General features: G+C 37.6%; 3 protein-coding genes across 7 annotated transcripts in view; 1 reads left to right on the forward strand and 2 right to left on the reverse strand.

The window, feature by feature from the left end:
- LOC144661116 (toxin CrTX-A-like) overlaps positions 1 to 19,626 on the reverse strand; it is a 285,950-nt gene that overhangs the window by 99,007 nt on the left and 167,317 nt on the right. The window lies entirely within an intron of this gene.
- Positions 1 to 19,626, reverse strand: part of LOC144661103 (uncharacterized) — a 249,438-nt gene that overhangs the window by 78,032 nt on the left and 151,780 nt on the right. The window lies entirely within an intron of this gene.
- Positions 381 to 19,567, forward strand: LOC144661110 (uncharacterized). Of its 5 annotated transcripts, none has more exons than XM_078521817.1 (6): positions 381 to 523; positions 10,852 to 11,062; positions 13,525 to 13,722; positions 15,629 to 15,673; positions 16,643 to 16,774; positions 17,824 to 19,567. In XM_078521817.1, the coding sequence occupies exons 2-6, from the start codon at positions 10,897 to 10,899 to the stop codon at positions 18,588 to 18,590; spliced, it is 1,308 nt and encodes a 435-aa protein (XP_078377943.1). In that variant the 5' UTR covers positions 381 to 523; positions 10,852 to 10,896; the 3' UTR covers positions 18,591 to 19,567. The 5 variants fall into 5 exon arrangements, with proteins under 5 accessions (XP_078377943.1, XP_078377942.1, XP_078377945.1 ...); XM_078521816.1 differs by lacking the exon at positions 381 to 523 and adding an exon at positions 5,054 to 5,169; XM_078521819.1 differs by lacking the exon at positions 381 to 523 and adding an exon at positions 7,199 to 7,335.

Genomic DNA, 19,626 nt, shown 5'->3' on the forward strand with positions numbered 1-19,626 from the left:
GATAACTTCACCAAAAACACTTCGTTCTTGAGAAAAGTTGCAATTGATACGTAGGGTTGTCTTGTTTACATTTAAAAGAATCTTCAGTATTCCAGTAAGTTCCTGGATCGAAAAGAAAACAAAGAGTGTACGGAAAAGTGTTAATAAAGAAGAATATGTAAACATTAAACTTAATGGATCTGTTCGGCGGCAAATAATCATTTTCCCGCACTAGTTTCCTCAGCGGAAACTTAATACAACTATCCAATTTCAAAGAGGATGTACGTTTTACGTAGATTGTGACAGAATAGACCCCGTTGCCCTGGGTTAGTAATATAATCCAAACAAGTCAAAATAGTTTCGGACGTGACTGTTTATTTTTAGTGGACACACGTCTCTCCCACGCGATGTTAAAAATGTGCTAAAGATAACCCGGTTTACCTCTGATTGCATCTCAGTTGTATCCAGTTCTTCTAACAGTAAACATCGCACTCTGCTTTTGAGAATCAAAGCTGAGAAACTTGCAGTTACTTCTGCTTTTCAGGTAAGTATTATGAGTGTTATGTACTATATGTATAAGCGAAGTAAATTCTCCGATTCGGATTTCCACAATTTCTTCAATTGTTTAGCTCACCCGTTGCAAACATTGTGGAGGAAGTTATTTTCTTTGCGGTCTAGAATATTGCATTGCAGCTGATGCAGGTAGCGTTCCGTATTTCGAAATTTTATCTTTTATAGTTGTACACTGCACAACCTGCGACTTGCTCTTGGAGCAAATCTTTAAAACAGCAAGTGGCTGCATGCTCAGCTACGGAACTTCAAATTTTTTCGAACGAAACCTTGCAGAAATTTGTCATGTTTTACTAATTTGAAGTTATGCTGTCCAGTTGAATTTTCGAAAGCAGTAATTTAGATGCAATCCGTTTAAGCCTACATGCTAATAACGAACTGCGCTGGTGCAAATAATCTACCAGCTAATCCTAGATTAGAATATTTTTCAATTCTTCACCGTTCACGTACCAGGAGAGCTACTAGAGCTGAAGCTATGAAGATAACAAGAACGAAATTATGCCTAGTTATTCTGCTTTCCCTTTCCATCGTAGTGAAAGAAAGCTTACCCTTTTCCCAATAAATTAAACGCGTAAAATTTTCTTGTCAAAACTGAAGAACAAAATTTCTGGTGTCTTAAGTGGTCTTACCAGTATGGCAGATTTATTTTTGCAAACCGGTCGCTTAATCGGACGACAGCAGCATGGAACAGCAGGGGTTAAAGGAAGTTCGAGCTGAAACGTGGTCATTCATGTCTTGGCTTGGGTTATGAAAACATTTCGTGTTTTATTCGACCTACAGTAACGCATTCACTCTTTCTATTAACCTGCCAGCGTAGAATACAGTATTGATAATGCCGGTCCAACTCTCTCAATAACATTTATCATCAATTTATTTTGTGGCAGTGACCTCGAGTCGTTATTTTCAAGGGACGTCTCCCAAATCTTGTCTCCTATTTTTTTTTTTTTTTTCTTAAGATCTACGAGGCTGGAGCTAGTCGTTTATTTTTTTCGACAAAAAAGTAAACATTACGGGGTAACGACAGTCCAACGCCAAGGTCACGCGTGGGCATACACGTAATCCCTAAAAGAAACCGAAAAGCAGATGCCCTCTTCTCTGAGTGCGATCGTTTTCTGTAACATTTTAAATTAAATATATACAGCGTTTTAGACAAAGAAAAATATAAATGGTTTTAAACAATCGCAGGAGTGCTCGAGTGAAATACGAATTCGTATTAATAAAGCATTATTATGGTCTATTAGTAGCCAAGAAAAACCGTTTCTTGGCAGTCAAAGCAAAGGTTTTTCTCTCGCTTTCGTGTTACGATCGTCAGTTAGGAAATATGGGTGCCCATTTCATAAGTGGCGTTCGAGAACGCCCACTGCTATGAGAGATTCACAGGTGATTTTGAACATTCCGCCCGCCATTAACACAAGTTGCGGAGAGCCAAACAAACACAAGTTGTACGAGCCAAACAGGAAGTACAAATGTGCGAAAGAATTTCACGCTTAAGATGTTTTTCTTTTGAAGGTTTGTTTTTAAATTAAAATTGTCAACTGGTTTCAGTGAAAATGAAACTTTAAGTCTTGACCACCTCGAAGAATTAAGCTGAGTACATTACATTAATAAGACAAAGATTCTTTGACAATTTGCAAATTGTTCAAAATTGTCTCTCTACAATTTAATCCTTGGTTAAATATTCTCTTGATACTCGGGCCAATGCTACGATAAGCTGTGTTTTATCCGGGCCATCCCACGGTTGTGAAAACAATTTTGATCTACTTTAAATCACAATCGAAAACATGTGGACGGAATGTGGGTGTGCTAAAACTATCAAACACTTTCTGTGCATTTAAACAATATGCTGGGTTTTTTTCAGTTTCCTTCCCCGTTTTAATTACTTACTTTGTACACCCAAACATTAATTGATCTGATGCTAAGATAGGAAGCAGTTGACAAAAGTATGCAACTTGAAAAGAATACTAATAATAGTCTTTGCTTTGTTATATGTCTTATATTGCACAAACATCCAAGTCAGCGTTAGAAAATCTCTTTGATTAAAATCCTAAATATAATACAACAACAACAAATCTTTGTTGAAAGTCTATTTGCTTACGGAGAAACGTATCTCTTGTACGTGACACAAGTCATATCAGTTGTTGACATAAAATAAAACTAAACAACAAAAGTTCGAAAAACACGACGCCATGTTGTGTTTCATTAGAAACCATTGACGTCATTCGGAAGTGAAACTACAAATCGCCTTACGAATGTTTACAACTTTACTAACTACTGGAAATAAACCATGTTTTCTTTTTCTCATAAGTATTGCATATCAAAACATCCACATACATCGTACTTTTGAAAACACTAACTAGTGATGATCAAACAGTTTAATAAAAGTTCCAAAACTAATATACCAATGTGACTTCCTGAAGTTAGTTACATACATAGGTGTGACATAATTTTTAAGAATAGGTCAAGTTAAGCGAAGGTATCCAAAGTAGAGAAATTGTCGACAGTTATTTGGCTTGCTTTCTAATGTGCAATAAAGTTTAGATGATTATTATATAATGGACTAGAGACCATAGAAAACAGTTGCGTGCCAACGATATAGCACTGAACGTTTTAGTGACAGCGGGAAATTCATTCACGCAAAACGTGACGTCAGTTTGATTGCCGTGACATTGTGACCGTTTTCCCGTATCACGAGTTAAAGAAAGGCAAGGGCGTTTTAAATTACGCCCCCGTACCTTTGTATTCAATATGTGTTATTTGAAGCATGTTATTTTCCACTACACATTTTAAAAACGTTTGAGACCCACCTAGCAACATCTTTCTATAGAACCCGGGAAAGCCCTTATTCCGTACTAGAAAAAATTTTGTATCGTGGAAAAGCCCTCGAATTTTCAAGTGCAAGGGTAAATTTTTGCGTTGTTTATCCCGAAGTAGTGCACGAGTATTTGTCGCTCGATGGGGTCAAGGCTTTCGGAATGTTGTCACCTTTCCTGGCCATTAAGGGTATTTCTTTTTCACCCTTCAGGGAGGTACTTTTATACTGGGCATGGAAGTTTTGGACTTTTTGTTTTTGATAATACGTTATTGGATGGATATCAATTGGACAGGGAACTGGAAGGTCACTGTGCTATACCCCTGCTAGGCGGATACCTCCATAGCGTGAATAACAAGTAACCATGGCAACATGTAACATGCGCATGTTTTCGTGCAATTTCGATTTCTTGACAATTTTTGAAAACCCCTTTTAAGGTTCCTAAACAGAGTAATTTCACAGCTATTGAGACGAAAGAAGAGAGTTGTTTGAATTCACATTTATGGCCCGCCTGTTTAATTTGTTATGACTTAGTAAGAAGCTAGAAAACAATTACTGAAGGGTGCTTACTTTAGAACGAAGCGCAGTGCGGTGTAATTTTTACTCGAATTCTTGTTTTGTTTCATTTTGTTTCGAATTGTTTGCCTTGACAGTATTTAAATCCCATCTGAATAAAACGCACAAAAAATTGGTACCTTTTACTAACCGGATGGAAATCTTTTTTTGTTGCAGTTGTGGTTCTGTAATTGAATTTGTTTTGCTATTTATATATATTTTTCCCTGATCATACCATAGCAATTTCTGAAATTTGATTTATTTTTTCATCACATGCTGCATATTTCTACAGGATTTAAATAAAAGCACAAAAGAAACGACGACGAAAATCAGTGATTTTACTTCTTTGTAAGCTGTGATATTGTTTTCAAACATGCCTGTCCAGCTTGGCTATTAAATTAACCTAAACCTTTCCTGTTATGTTTCAAAATCTTTGCCATTTTTTTCTCCATTGAAAGGGTTTGCGGTTTCCTCTCTGTCCTGCCCAATTTATAAGTGGCCAATATTTTCGGGTTGCCTAGGAGACCAACGCTAGACGTTAAAATGGACGTAAAATTGCTCTGGGAAATGCGATTTAAATCTTTAAACCACTTAAAAAAGAAAACTTGATGACTAGTAGATCCTAGTAGCTACTCATTATTAAACAATTAACAAAATAACAACACAGAGGTAAATACTAAAAGAAATTTGTAGTGTCATTCAAGGTCACACGTTACGACTCGTTACGACTTCGATTCGGAGGTCTTCGGCTCTGTTCGTAAGACACTCGACTTGTCACGAATGAGTCGCTCGAAACAACACATTTAGCCTCCTTTTTACGAGCGAGTTTCGTCAGCCGTCGGTTTTGTTCGTTTGAACATCGCGTGACGTCGGTCTTATCACGTGAATTGGGCTTCCGCCATTTTGTGAGATCTTTGACGTAAAATGACTGCAAATAAAACGAAACAATTCACAAGAACAAAAACACGACAACGCAATATATTATTAGCCACTTGAGATTGTATCTTAATGAGATCTGAAACAATGAATCAAACCGAAAATAAATTAGTTAGAAATGTATGACGTCAAGAGTGATGAAATCCGCCTACGTCCAATAAACAGCCTTCCTTGTGTGAAATATAAAATGGTTCCTACCAAGTTGTTGTCATAATAACTTTGAGCAACGAGATGGCAGCTAGCGCCGTGTTATAGAAAACTGAGCAGAGCTTTATGCTTAAGACTTGAGGACTTCACAACCTTAACAATTTATTCAAAAGGTATGAACCATGCATTAATTATCTCATAAATTAAATCAACATTATGTCATTCTTTAGTTCTCTTAAGTGAACAACGTTGGATAGCTTAATGGTGTTTTTTAAATGGGTATCCACTTTGTGATATATATCAAATATTTAAACATCGAGTAGGTATTCTGGCTTAACGCTTTGTTAACTTGGCTTGTTGCCTGCAGTGTCAAGTTAGTCTGCTGTGTCAAGTTAGTGATTTCTATTCAACGGTGACAGTAAATCTATTGTGTTGAATAGCACGCATTATCCAAAAAAGCATAAACGAGGTCAACCTTTTCAAAGTCATAGATAAATATTTCTTTTGAGAGGGATAAACTGCTCAGGTGTTCGTTGAAGCAATCGTGTCAATGTGTCAGTAAATTCGTGTACAAAGTTCAGCGACGGCGTTCCCGCCAGTTTCGCTTCGTTGCAAGACATAAGACAGAAGTGAATTGAAAGTTCTCTACTAAGTCAGTGTTTGTCAATAGATGACACAGTCAGTTTTTAATCACTTTTGTTTGAGGTTAGTTTATATTTTTAACCAATTTCATTTTAACCAATTTTTATTACGAAATTATTTAACCATAAAACCATATCTCAAACTGAGGTATGATTAAAGCTGATTAAGTCACTGCTCAACTTCCCAGAGTATTTTACTAAAAATAACTGAGTACTAGTACTGAAACTCTTTATTCGCAGTTCACTTGAATTGCACTTTTGGTCATTTTAATAACAAAGAGAAACTAACTTTTTCCTTCCTACAGCCCTGTTTTATTAAGTCATTTACAAAAATAACAGTTTTTTCTAGTAACCACTGTAGCCTTCCTGTAACGGTCTGATGCCGCAGCGAGGCCGGTTCACTTCACGCTACATTTCACTCACGCGATCTACTCACTTTGATGAGTAATTTTGTACAAAGTCTTCCGGTTGTTTTTGTGTGAGAACATTTTGACCAAATTTCTTTTATGTCATAATTATCAGCGTTGAGATAATTCGTCGTGTTTGTACTTAAACAAAATTGGTTTTGCCACCATGGAAATTCATGCCCACAGAGCAGTTAAGGAAACTAACCACGTGCGTTTCTTGCACTTAGATGGTTTCATCTTGTTCCGTATTTTATCAGAGACCTTCAAAATATCTTCGTCGAATCAGATAAAAAGCATGTGTCTTTCATTGCTGACGATGCATAAATATTGTCCACGCGGTCCTTTATGTTAATATTTGTTCGTCTGATGACAGGTGACGTTGACGGAAAGACATTTCCGTTCTGGTTGCTCAAAGTTTTTCTTTTTTGTTCCTTAAAAAAAAAATTCTTAAAACTTATTGTTATACTACATAACTCAATTATAACTTCACTGGAATTGATTGAAAATCGTTGTATGATCTCTGAATGCCTGCATGGAAGTTTGTGAAATGTTTAAAAATATCGATTTACCACGGCGGAAATGCCCACAGTTATATTCAACGCAGTTTCTATGGAAACCATAGTGCTGACGAATGCTCAGTTGTGTGACGCCGCAAGAGGCTATTATAGTTTACTTACGATGGAATAAACTAGATTTCCTGGATGCAAACAAGTTTTTACATTCTTAATAATGGGTGGTGCAAGAATTACAATAAGAAACTGCAGTTTGAGGGTTGATAGACCAACAATAGCATCTGGAGTGTTCACTGCACGCAATGGTTTGACTTCGGAAACAAAGTTTTGATTTTGTTTTTTCTACTTTAGTCCAATGTCCACCTAATTGAAAATTGGAGGAAAAGTTTGTTGCACTACAAATATGACCTGTAATTATTTTCGTGAGCTAAGTATTCGAAGACAGTCGTTCACGATCAATAAAGACAACGCATATTTTATTCGCTTTTGTGTTAAAAAACAATATCATTATTTATATAGTCAGTTTGTGAGGGCAAAAACCCCGCTTCGAACAAAGAGACGCTTTATATTTATAACTCTATTATGAAAAGAGGTATGGATTTTCACTGAGTATATTTAGAACCTTATTTTATAAATTTTTACGCGAGAGCACATGTTACAACGTCAGCAAAATTGAGAAGTTTGTTTCCTGAAGATACTCAAAACAACCTCCACCACAAGACGCCGGTTTTGAAATCACGCCTCGGAAACCGGCTGCGCGGTCCTCACAAGGAACTTATGTAAGTCTGTATATAAACGCATCATTCTCTCGCTGGAGTCTAAACGAATATTACTTTCTTAGAAGCGAAGCCTTTTATTGAAGATTTGTTTAGAGTATGAACCGTAAAGCTAGCAATATTCAAGAATAGTTACCGAACATGTGTATTTATGGAACAAATGCGTCAGTTCATTGTCTCTTTGGATATTATATCATAGTTCTGTGTCATTTTAGTACAAACTGACAATTCTCCATAGCGTAAACTTAACCGAATCGGAGGTAAGTGGATTTGTAAGGATTAATGTAACGAGGAAAGCAGAATAGAGGTTTGATACTTAAACATGTAATTATTGAATTAATCATTTAACTCGAGGATTATTTGGAGCCACAAGATCTTGAAAGCTTGACTTTATCAAGAACTAATTCTCGTTCTATATTTTTTGATAGATGTTGACGAGTTCAAAAACATTCAGAAATAGTTACTAAATATCTAAGGTATTTTTGTGAGCACTCAAGCAGGCTTTGGTGGATTTTTATTGGGTATTGTTTGACTTCATACAGGATTAGTCAAGCGAGCAGTGGCAATAACCACTCACATCTAGTAGGATTTGCATAAACTGAACTTGATTTGTGTTATTTTTTGTCGTTTTTTTTTAATACTATCCTATCGATATCGACAGCATCGAGACAGCAGTGAAAGTTTGTTTGCAGAACATTCAGTTAATAAAGGGAACACTCTGGGGGGTTGCAATCTCGTACCCTCTATAGAAAGAGTGCGAAGTCCATTGTTTATAATTTTTAACTCGAGGGACATGCTTTCTTGCAAAGTTTCCGCTATGGTCCGATCCCGTGAGGCGTGAGCTGTCTACAAAGGAAACGGATATTACCTTTTCTAATTCCCTTTGGTCTAATTCTTGAAAATGAGTAACCTTAAGAGTTGTTCCCACCTTTCGAGTATTAGGCTCGTCTGCTGTTGAATATAACCTCTTGAATGAGAGTGACAGAGTTTCCAGTGTTCGTGGGCGCGGGAAGAGAAAACAAACCGCATGGAGAGTGGGTTGAAAGCATTGTTCTCTTTAGCGTAGAATTATAAGTACCTAAAGAAAAGGCCTTTCACTCAGAACATGCAACAAGTACAGTAGATGGTTTAAAAGAAATTGCTAAAAGGTAAGCGTTAAAGGAGCTCAGTACGGATGGGACGTCTTCAAAAAGTTTAGTTTGTCGCTCGTATCTGTGTTGATCGTCACAAAAATGCTAGCCTTCCTTTTTGTTTCATTTATGTCTTTAGTGTTTTCATTTTAGAAAAATATAATTTTGGGGTTTGCTAATAGTAAAATAGATTTTTGAACTTTGTAAGATAATTTGATATATCGTGAGATACTTCGTTTGAATTTTTTTAAATAATGTTGCCAAACTGCATTCATGGTTTATAATTTATCAGTTGGCGACCGTTCAAACATGTTTTTTTTTGCTTCAATGTGGTTTTGCTTTAAAGCAAAACGGAATGTTTCTGATTTTTTTTCGATTTTCAGCCTCTTGATGTCTTAAGTGTTTGCTGGAATGTTCGAAAAAACTGTGGGTAATGAGCTCAGTAGAGGAATTTTTTTCACCGATATGTAGAACTTGTGAACTTAAAAGTGCTTTTTTAAACTAACTTTTAAAAAGATTGTTGTATTGTACTAGTTTGGTTGGAATACTGTCTGCAATGCGTAATTCGCTTTCAGTATGGACCCATATTAGTTTGTTTAGTCAAGTACGTCATACATTGATTTAATGAAGCGATAAGGCATTTCTGACATCTTTACCGGGATAGACTTGTACGCCCACAAGTGGATAGCCACTTGAACTGTGGACACTATTGCGTGCCGCTTACAAGCGAAGTACTTCGTTATGCGGCTTTCAAGAGAATAAAATTTCCTTCACGCTTACAAGAACTACAGTTTAACGTCAACAGGACTGACTGTCGTTAGAGAACCTTATCAGCTGCTAATTTTTTTCTGTTGTCATTGCTAGGTTTATAGGCTATTGCATAACAAGAAGCAGAAACCCATTCTGCAAGAAGCTAATTCCTCGCTTAATTGCGCGAGAAAACAAAGTCGAAATAACTATTTTTTTATGGCCATCGTAGCTTAACAAAACACGCAAACTGCAGCGTTTTTTTTTATCACCGCAGTTTGCGTGCTATTTCTTGAAAAGCAATTTCTTGCCGCACTCTTCACGTTATGCGACTATATTCAATCAAGGGGGAGCTAAAGGGTCACTCCAGGGGGGTGGACTTTGAAATGTGTGGGCAGTGTAGACTTTGGCTCTTCTTGCTGCAGCTGGAAAATTTTTCACGCACATCTTTTCAGCCTTGTAATTAGTCTTTAACAAGATTTCCGCTTGTTGTGAAGATCAAATAAATCTTCATTTCGGCAAGTTTACTTTGTCGATAGTTTGACTGATCGCCGACGTGAATTCCTGCGTTTCTATTGGTTCAGTTTAAGTGATTAGTACTTCACGCTCTCCAACAAGTAATTGACTTTTTCGCCTCCATTTGTAGTGACGTGAGTGGAAAAACCAGACAGGCAAAGTAGTGCGGTTTGTTTGTCAGGGTTTAGCTTCTAAAATCACGATAGCATCCACATCATGTAATGAATCAGCCAAACGCACATCAGGGTTTAAGACTCAACGTGAGCTTTTTCACGTTGTCGATAGAAAGATTATACACCAAACAATTGTAGACAAATACTTTTTAAAGAAAAGCATTTGCAAACTGGATTAGATGCCAGAGATCAACATTTAATCCCTCCCATTGCAGTGTACAGCAGTAAATTCGAAGATTTTAGTCGAAATGGACTTTCGTCTCGAGTTCATTCAAAGCTAAGGAGTAGGCTGGATGTAAATATTACAAACAATACAGCAATTTGTTTCTAAAACAAAGACTTTCCAAGAGAGCGTGCGTGTGGCAATCCTTTACTCCGCTGGAAGCTTGCATTCCGCGCATTAACCACACCGTAACGGCACAATCCTAACACTACGTAGGAACCTCCTGCAAAACTTCACAAATGTTAACGTGTGTTAACCTACTGCAATCTATAAAAATACTGCATAATATTTTCATTTTTCACATTTCTACAAGATTAGGCTGCGTACAAAAACCTTGTCACGCGTCAGCACTTTCTTCTATATGAACATTTTAAGCATAATTAATTGTGATTTGTTCTTTGACACTTCTATTGTTCTATTGTCATCAAGGCATTTTCCAATCAATTGATCAAGCCCTGGATATTTAACCAATTGTCACCGAGAGTATTATATTTTGCTTTTTTTCCTGCTTCCGTCATAAGACTTCATAACTGTATTGGACCTGACCTTGTCCAGACTTGGACATTCTAGAGTTGAAACACAACATACAACAAGTTATTAGCTGGTTCTAAGGTGAATAAGTGCTCGTGTTTTCTCTCGTCGGTGTGTTAGGGCAATTTGTGCAGCAAAGTAGAGCTCCATTAGTGTTTAGCGTCGTTTGTTTACGTTGCCGGTTTTGTTTATGTTTCAGTAAACAGCAAAGATTGAAGAGAGATCGCAACGTTTTGTAAGACCAATGCCGTCAGCTATGGACACTCAGTGGTCTTCACCAAAGTTCATCACTTGTCCTGACTGCGGAGAAAGATACGACAATGCACACAAAAGAAGGCTCATCGACACTTGTGGACATCCACGATGTTATTCGTGCCTCTTCGTGGATAAACCTTGTCCATTATGTCTGAGTGAGTATCATGTGTAATTTGTTTGAATTTACCGGTTACTTTGTAGAAGATGCGAGTGTTGATTTGCTAGACTAAACTCCTAAGTTCCCAACCGATCGCGTTTGCAGTATGGTAGATTTGTGATAGTCTGGAACTCCAGTTTCCATTGTTCTTAGGTGCCATATGCTATTGAATTGCCAGAGCAAGCATTAAAGTTTGAGAGATCTTGAGTCTCTGATCGTTCTTAAACCAGAAAATTTAAAATGCACTTCAGTGTTCAAAAGACGTTTAACTGTATTTATTGTTTACATGGATACTGCTACCATCCCTGTAACGTTTTGTGCTTGTTCGAGAAAAGCTGGGATAAGTGTCATGGTTTCACTGCAATTTTGTACTCAATAATATAAGCTATGGTTCATTAGCTCTTTCATTGGCTTTAGCTGATCTATTTTTAATGCCAACAAGACAGACTGAGTATTTGAAAACATTTTGGTTTTTTGTTATTCCTGACATCCAACAATACTAGAGTGCCGATTTTTGTTGGATCAGCGCAACCTTACAAACTTCAACTAAACAACTACAGAGCAACGAGTATAGTCTGTCGCGGGAGAATCGAATAAAAGCGTGTCACATGTTTTGAATTCCTGATATGTTCTTTAAAAGTTTGCAGACTTCGATATTGTTATCGCAAACTCCATTATGACGGAATATGGCAAACATTACGCGCGAGCAATGGTCTCAAAGGGGATGGACAAAGACCAAAACTGTGTGTTGCTTCAAAACGTTACGTGACATTTCTTGTTGATAACGTTATGCTCCGCGAATCATTAAATCGTTTTACGTAAACTCCAACCACAAAAAACATCTTCCAGAAGCCATTAAGACAAGGAGGTATAGGAAATGTCGCTAACCGCAACAAACAGATTTATTATCCACTTTCGCAATTGTTTGTCAGCCGACAAACTTATATCGCGAATTGGTGCTAGACTAGACTGGGTTGGCTTCAAAACCGATTTTAAAGGCATATGCATTTGGCCTTCTTGCAGACGACAAAATTCCTGCACGCGATCGATGGATTTACGAATCCTGACGCGAGAGTCAAAAGCGAACGTTTATAACACCATGGGAGACTAATTAAAAAGCATTCCATACTGGGAATGACGAACGACCATGTCGACAACTGCTAATTGATTCCTAAAAGGGTTGTTATCACCTCTTTTAGTTGCTAATAACGAAAATAACACGAATGTTTTACTTTCACAGGAAAGTATTAACGTTTACTTGAAAATAATCACCAAGCATGTTGTGTTGTGTGAGCAGAATGGTGGAACTAGAGGTCAAGATCGGTGTAACTCATTGTTTCTTAAAATTTCCGGCTTACACAACATAAATCCCAATACAATCCTTCAAGCCAGCCTGGCTCACGCTTATAATCTTAAAAAATCTTATCAAAATACAGCAAAGACTGTAACCTTAGAGATTACCAAATAACCTCAGGTCCACTTTGTTTTTTCAAATCAATTCGGTGACTTTTCAAAACAAACATGGAATGCTTACAATGCAAAGTTCGCGAACTTTACAAATTAGCATTGTTATGAAGGAAGAATATGTGCCAGTCAAATTTGAACTAAAATAAAACATAAAAAAAAAACAAATGACAAAGAAAAGAAAATTTAAAGATTTTGCTTCCGGGTATATTTTTTGTTCATTTTTTTTTAGTATGGGAAGCGAAAAAGTAGTAAGTAATTTGCCAATTTCATGGAGATGAAGAAATTGAAATTAAGAGTGAAAGTGCTTTATCAGCAAGAGACCTTAGGTTTATAGTTACCTACAGAGCTGTTGTTTTAAAAATTGCAGGAATTGTTGCACGTTCGTCGCCCGGTTCTAAGAAATGGCACGCAACCTTCACAGCGGGACATCTTGTTAGAAAAGTGTTTTATATTTCAGGCACGTGCTAAGTTAGTTTCCATCCTCTGTACTGAATCGAGCATCACAACCTACCAAAAACCGAAACTTGCATGGATTAAAAAAGGCACCACGCCTTCGAAGTGAACTTCACTTTGTACATTCCCACAACAGCTGCCATTTCATGGTTCAGAGGAAGTGAATGTAATGATAACACCCACGAGTATCGCATGATTTCTTTCTGTGGGACACAGACTTTGTACATTTCTCGGTGCACGGTTTTCTTTTCATGCTGTGCTTTACTTTGTACATTACACGTGAACTTTGTCATTTGCAGCTACACGTTGCATTTCGACGTGTACTTTGAATAGTACGCCCTTCGTTGGCGTTTGTTTAGGACTTTGTTCCCTTGAAGTGAAACAAAAACTCAGCCGTCTTGAGTGTGTAAAAAGCGTACTTAGATTTTGTTACAACAGTGTCACTGAGAAAATCTTATATAGAATAACAAAATTATTATTCAGCGTTTGACTGACCATTCCCCTGTTTTAAATTACGTTCTGTCCTTTTTTTTTACACAGAACTTCCACAAGACCCTAAATCGCGCTCCAGTTCGTTCCGTGGCGCGGGGACTGGCTCCGACGAATCCTTGAATACTTCGGGTGACACTCTCACATCCGGGAACCTAACCAAGGATCAAAGCTCGCTCTCACACCCAGACCTCAGTGAGATCCACAAGACCCGCGCGGCCACCTTGCCTGCTCGTGGCTTCAGGACAGGTAAAATAAATTGATTTTATATGTTATCTTTTTTTATTTATTTTTTTATTTTATTTTGCGTATCGGAATGTAAAATCCCAAGCAGACGAAAGTATTTTCATCCTAAAGGTGTCTCGCCCCATAAACTGAAGGCCAGTTCAAATCCTATTTCGTTCAGATTAAACCTAATCCAAATAGATTTTAAGCATTTTTTGTCTGGATAAAACAGCGTACGTGACAGAGAGAGTTAAGTTAATTTTAGCAGAGATTTTCATATAAATCGTGTCTATGTGCACGGCAAAACGATATATTTCTGACATACGGGTATGGTATACATGGAGTTTATCTGGTTTGTTATGCTTTTGCTTTATAACCGTCTGAAAAGATGCCGTGTTTTGAAAAAAAATTACCCGATTTCTACGTGTGTTCTTCGCGCGAGGATTGATCAGGATCTTACGTAATAAAAAGAACAGTGGTCTCCTACTTGATTTTTTGGTTACAAAAGTAGAGTCTCGTACAACCGTCTCGTGCAACCAGTGGTAAAATGCCAGTGTGTCCTAAAACAAAAAAACAAATTCACAGATATGACTTACGCCGGGAAAATGCTTTTCCTGTTTTTGTAGTTTATATCCACGGTCACCGATTTGATGGCGGTAAAACGAAGTTCAAAGAAAGAAAGCGGCTGAACAATAACGAGACAAAAAAACAACAAAATCTATTGTTTTTTGGACAAAGCGTGGTCTTAGCTTCGTTGTTTTATTAAACGAACCAGTTAACTAATTTCCCGCGAAATGTTTAGAAACAGAAGAGTCTCTTGCTACTCCGGGACAAACTGTCCACGACTCTTTCTCTTTATTGCTTTCACTTTTGCAAGGTGTCTCTTTTGATTGACAGATTGGAGAGTAAACCCAAACAAAATTTCACTGTCAAATAAACATGCCCTGTTTGCAACTAGTTCCCACGCCTAAAATACGCCTCGAGGCGGTGCAGAAATGACGAAACACACTTGAAAACAAGAAAGAGAACCCAAGAAAAACAAAAATATCAATCAGTTTGTCATTTGGAGACCTCGTGTTAATAGCCTAGAAACGCTTCCTTCCTTGACCTAAGGAATGTAAACGAACCGTGCCTTTTGATTGCTTTGAAAGGACCAAACCGCATGATTTGGCATAATTAGTTGTAATTTGTTTAATGAAGTCAAAAGCCTATTAATATCCTTAGTTCGTATAACGAGCTAGGCGAGTCGTTATTACATCTCCATAAATAAGTGTCGCAGTGTCCTTAACCGGCGGCCGAAGGAATTGGATAAATCACATTCACACATCGAGACTCGTGTGCTTCCCGCGAAAAGAAATTAATACACCTACACACCCACGAACGATTAATATCCACAAGATTTACACATATATGCAAAGTTCTAAAACCGCGCGGTGGATTACGAAACGTGCTTCGGTTCACTAGTCAATTTGCTACTTATAGTTGCGGTTTCCACGTTGCCCTCAGACGACCGAAGACTTGGAAAACATCGGCATCGCTAGAGGAAGAGAGAGAGGGAGAGCAGTTGTAGTCAAGTTTTATTCGAGACTTTGGTGTATTTACAATAGAGTACAATGGGAAAAAAGACTTGATGTCTTTGTACTCTGCGACAACTATAAACCGACAAAAGATCATTGTTGAAGTTTGATGATGTTAAAGGAGCATCGAATGTTGAAGCATGTTGAAGTTTAAGCGAGTCAAACCAAAGTTTCCCGATCAGAATAACAACTTGGCTAATAAGCCCCCTGTAGTCAGAGCAAGATTGATACAAGGTTATTCTTTTACGCCTTCTGTAGCGTCATTTGACAAACTAAACACTACGAACATGTATTGTTATGCTGTCTCGGTATATTGAAATCACTGATGTTGTTGTGTTTTGTCTTTCTCACAGATAACTACTTCAGGTCTCTGTACCGATACGACCCTCATGCTACGGGTGAGTTTGTAAACTTTTGTGTTGTTTCTCTTTTGTTTTAGCGTCACTAATCTTCGTTAGTTGCCGTATCCTGCGATGTTACACGGCTACCTTACTGCGTTCAATAATAGCTGGTCTTGAGCTATAAAGAAAGCATGACTTATAAAAATATTCCTTTGAACTCTGGCAAAACCGGCTTCGTAATGCCGAAACCGAAAACTATTTTCATCTATAAACAAAAAACTAAATTTATTTGAACAAACTATAGGAACTACAAGAACCCGCAAGAAATGACAATATAGGCCTTTAGCATTGATTTTGGCTGTTAGTGTTACATCGAATGTTGTGAATGTTAATTTGAAGTCACTATCTATGGATGTTAGATTGCGGAAAAATTCCAAATCAATGAGCAGTGTGACAAACAAATCGAATGCCCGGAAAACAACTCGGGCGTCTCTTTACAGAACAAGCTACAAGTCATGAAATTTTACTCTTCTTTCGTGTCGTTTCCGAGTCCATATTATTTTTGGTGTGTGTTTTGTTGATTCCGACACGTAGAGAGCTCTGTCTAAGCCGTTTGTGTTGTTTGAAAACACAATTTCCGACTTCAGTTTGCAAGAATCCTGATTATCCCAGGCTGACCTTTCCTGTTTTTATTGTACGGATATAAGACAGCGCAATTTATTGAGCCATTTTTAACTTTTATTGTAAAGATATATAGCAATTAAGTTGTAGAAATACCGAGAACGAATTTAAATGATCCGCAGATCACGACCTTTAGGGCAAACTTATTTACAACAATTTAGATGCATTTCTTATGTAATCTAGTTGTACAGTCTTCAATATACTGATAGTAAGACCAAGAAATATTACGTATTCTAATTCAAAAAAAAAATAGTTAAAACTTTCGTACGTACGTGGGCCGTTAATTCATAATCACTTCATGTGTACAGTGTGTGGAAGACTAATATCAGTTTATTACGCCAACAGAAAACACAGACCACAGAGACTCAAAAGGCAGGTACAGGAACGTACCAAACTATCATAAATCGCTAGATAACCTGTCCGATCAGTTCTGGAAAAGTGTGGAAAGAGCGTCCAGTCCGCTTGGACGAGGCGCAAGTAAGTTTCGTGACTTTTGTTTTGACTGTAGGTGACTTAATTGCCGATTGTATTGATTTGTGGAGTCTATATCATGTGTAGGAGACAACAATACAAGTAGTTCGCCGCTCTGTGGTTCGAGGGATATTTTCCAAAAATATTGCCCGATTGTTAGAAACACATACATTTGACGTTAAAATAACAGGATTATGGTAACACGAATAGAAAAAAATAGTTGGGTTAAATCGTTGCCTGTCAATTGATTGGCAGTCTACTTTTAGAGACAAATTTACGACAATTCGCGGTCCAGTTCTGTTAATGAACTTACGTCATTTCCGCTCATCTATCTTGAACATCTACCAATTTTTTTTCGCAAGTCAAACGTTAATGCCAAATCACTGCACTCTATTCAGGTGCTGTTAGGTTATTTTCAGACCTGGCGGGAAATGCATTCTAAAATTAAATTTCTTGCCAAGCAGGTGTTAGGACAATGCCTATTGTGACTTGTTTACGAAAACATTGCCGCACCTAACAAAACGATAGCGTTGTAGCAAGTGTTTCAAGAGTCTGAATAGTGAGCAAGGTCAACAAGAGATATATGTTGAAAATGACTTCAGCACGTACAGGTTTTCTTTGACAGATGCACACCGCAAGCTCTGACAGTTATTATTGATTATATTGGAATCTCCTTTCTCCACGAAAAAACAACAAAAAGGTTCGAAACCGTCTTATACAATTTTCTTCTCTAAACTTAGTTTTTTTAAGAGAAAAAAATTGGATGAGAAGTTGTTGAACTTTTTCGGCTTTTCGTTGAGAAAAGGGGTTCCAATTTAATCAGTAAATGACTCCATAAGACACGTAAGAAGGAGCCGTACACTCGAGCCACACACATCAGGGGTAGGGATAAAAGACAATACGGTTTGGTGATTTGTATGCAAGTCTAGGGAGACAACAATGTACTGTACTTTCCTGGGCAGGCAAACTAAATTGTAGACTGTAACTGTTACTAACTCATTTGACTTTGTAATTGAACACAAATACTAAGCCAGTATTTGCTTCTTTACCCACAGTCTCTCCACCCAGGACTGATGATTCGCCTCCTTCATCGGTAAGGTCTTCTACCGATGACGTCACATCCGGTCTTGCCAGACTCACTGTCCCAGACCAACCGAGGCGGCGTTCCGCAACGGAAGTGACGAAAATCTCAGACTATGTCAGTGAAAGACAGAAACGAAATTCTCTTCGGAGCGAAGGCATACGCAAGTTGGAGATCGCCGATGTAAGACCTCGATCGCAGTCTGACTTAATTACTACGATGTCTTCCGAAAGAGGGAACAAGGAAAGACATAGTTACACGTTACCGACTCATTTCTATGGCTCAGAGTTTGAAAGGAACCGACCAGCCTCCGACAGATCTTCGGATACGTCTCTGCCGTTCTCCGATTCATGCTCGGAAAGCTCCGGGGATTCCGACCATTTGACCGTGGGCAATCCCCGCAGTCCGACTTACCGAGGTATCACCAAGAGGTGGTCGTACGATGAGAATCAAAACGAACGATTAAGGATCGCTGAAGAGCGACTCCTAAATGGACTTATGCGAAGCGAGGAGGCTGCAAAGCGAAAGAAAATTACTAAAAACCCATTAGAAAATGTCATCCATTGGGTTATAGAGCCGCCTCAACAAGATCAACCTGCACCGAAACACACGGATAGGCCGGATGGAGTTCATACAGAGAGTCATCAACCGACAAGGCCAGATCCGCCAAAACGAAGTGACAGTAGTAAACGCATCAATATACAGAAAATACCGGAGTACAGAGAAGTAACCAATCTTTGATGAGTGTGCCCGTGATCAGATGATAGAAGAAAACTATTAGAGTATCATGTACGGTTAATGACATTAAAACGACTGTTTCGAGTTACGAAGTTAATATTATAATAATATTATATATAAAAGCGCTCTGTGGACCGCTGTTGATCGGGGGTCTCAAGGCAGGACTTTAAGGGCGCGGTATACAACAAACTATTTCAACTACTTAAAATGATTTGACAGTTGAAATAACGATATAAGATATATATTTTTGGTCATGATTGGTCTTTGATGTTTTATCGCTAAAAGGTTATTCTGTGAAATTTAATTTATAATTGAACTTGATTATCTTAAATATAACTGAATCATCCATTTTCCTTTTAATATTTGCGTTTAAATTAAAATCAAGGCCGCTGATGTAAGTATCTTTCCAAAGTTTTAAGTCGAATCAGTAATTTAAAGATTATGCTGAGTATGTAAATGGCAAGGAAAACTGAGCTGGGACGAGTTATGTTTGTATATTTTTTGGAGTCCTTAGTCAAGACGTTTTTCTGAGTAATTGCACCATCTTTTTGTATAAAAGATACTTAATGAGCCATAAGAATGCCTTGTATATTATACTGGTAATGTTTGCCATTGCAACGATGTGCCTTAAGTGCATTGAGCTTACACCTATTGTACTTAGTGTTTATAAATTGCTTGTAAAATGGGGTAAATATTAACAAAGGGTTCTCGAAAACTCGGCATTGTCAATAACTGAAACGTGACCTTATACTGACAAATGCAGTGTTTTAACTGATATGCATAATTTTTGCACGACAACTAATAAATTAGTTAATTAAAACCTTAGCATGCAATTTAATGATCAATGGTTGTAAATTTAAGAAATGGATGATTTTAATAGCGTAATTCTGTAAATTGAGAAAAAAAGACAATGAAAGCTGACTTAATAACTCTATTTTCTTGAAAAGTATACATATATAAATAAACATTTTCAAGTTCAAGTTTGTTGTCCTCGTTGCTTCAATTTCTTTAGTTAGCTTCAAGTTTTGACTACCTTGGT

This window comes from Oculina patagonica, chromosome 7 (assembly GCF_052425735.1).
Source record: "Oculina patagonica isolate OP01 chromosome 7, crgOcupat, whole genome shotgun sequence".
NCBI lineage: Eukaryota > Metazoa > Cnidaria > Anthozoa > Scleractinia > Oculinidae > Oculina > Oculina patagonica.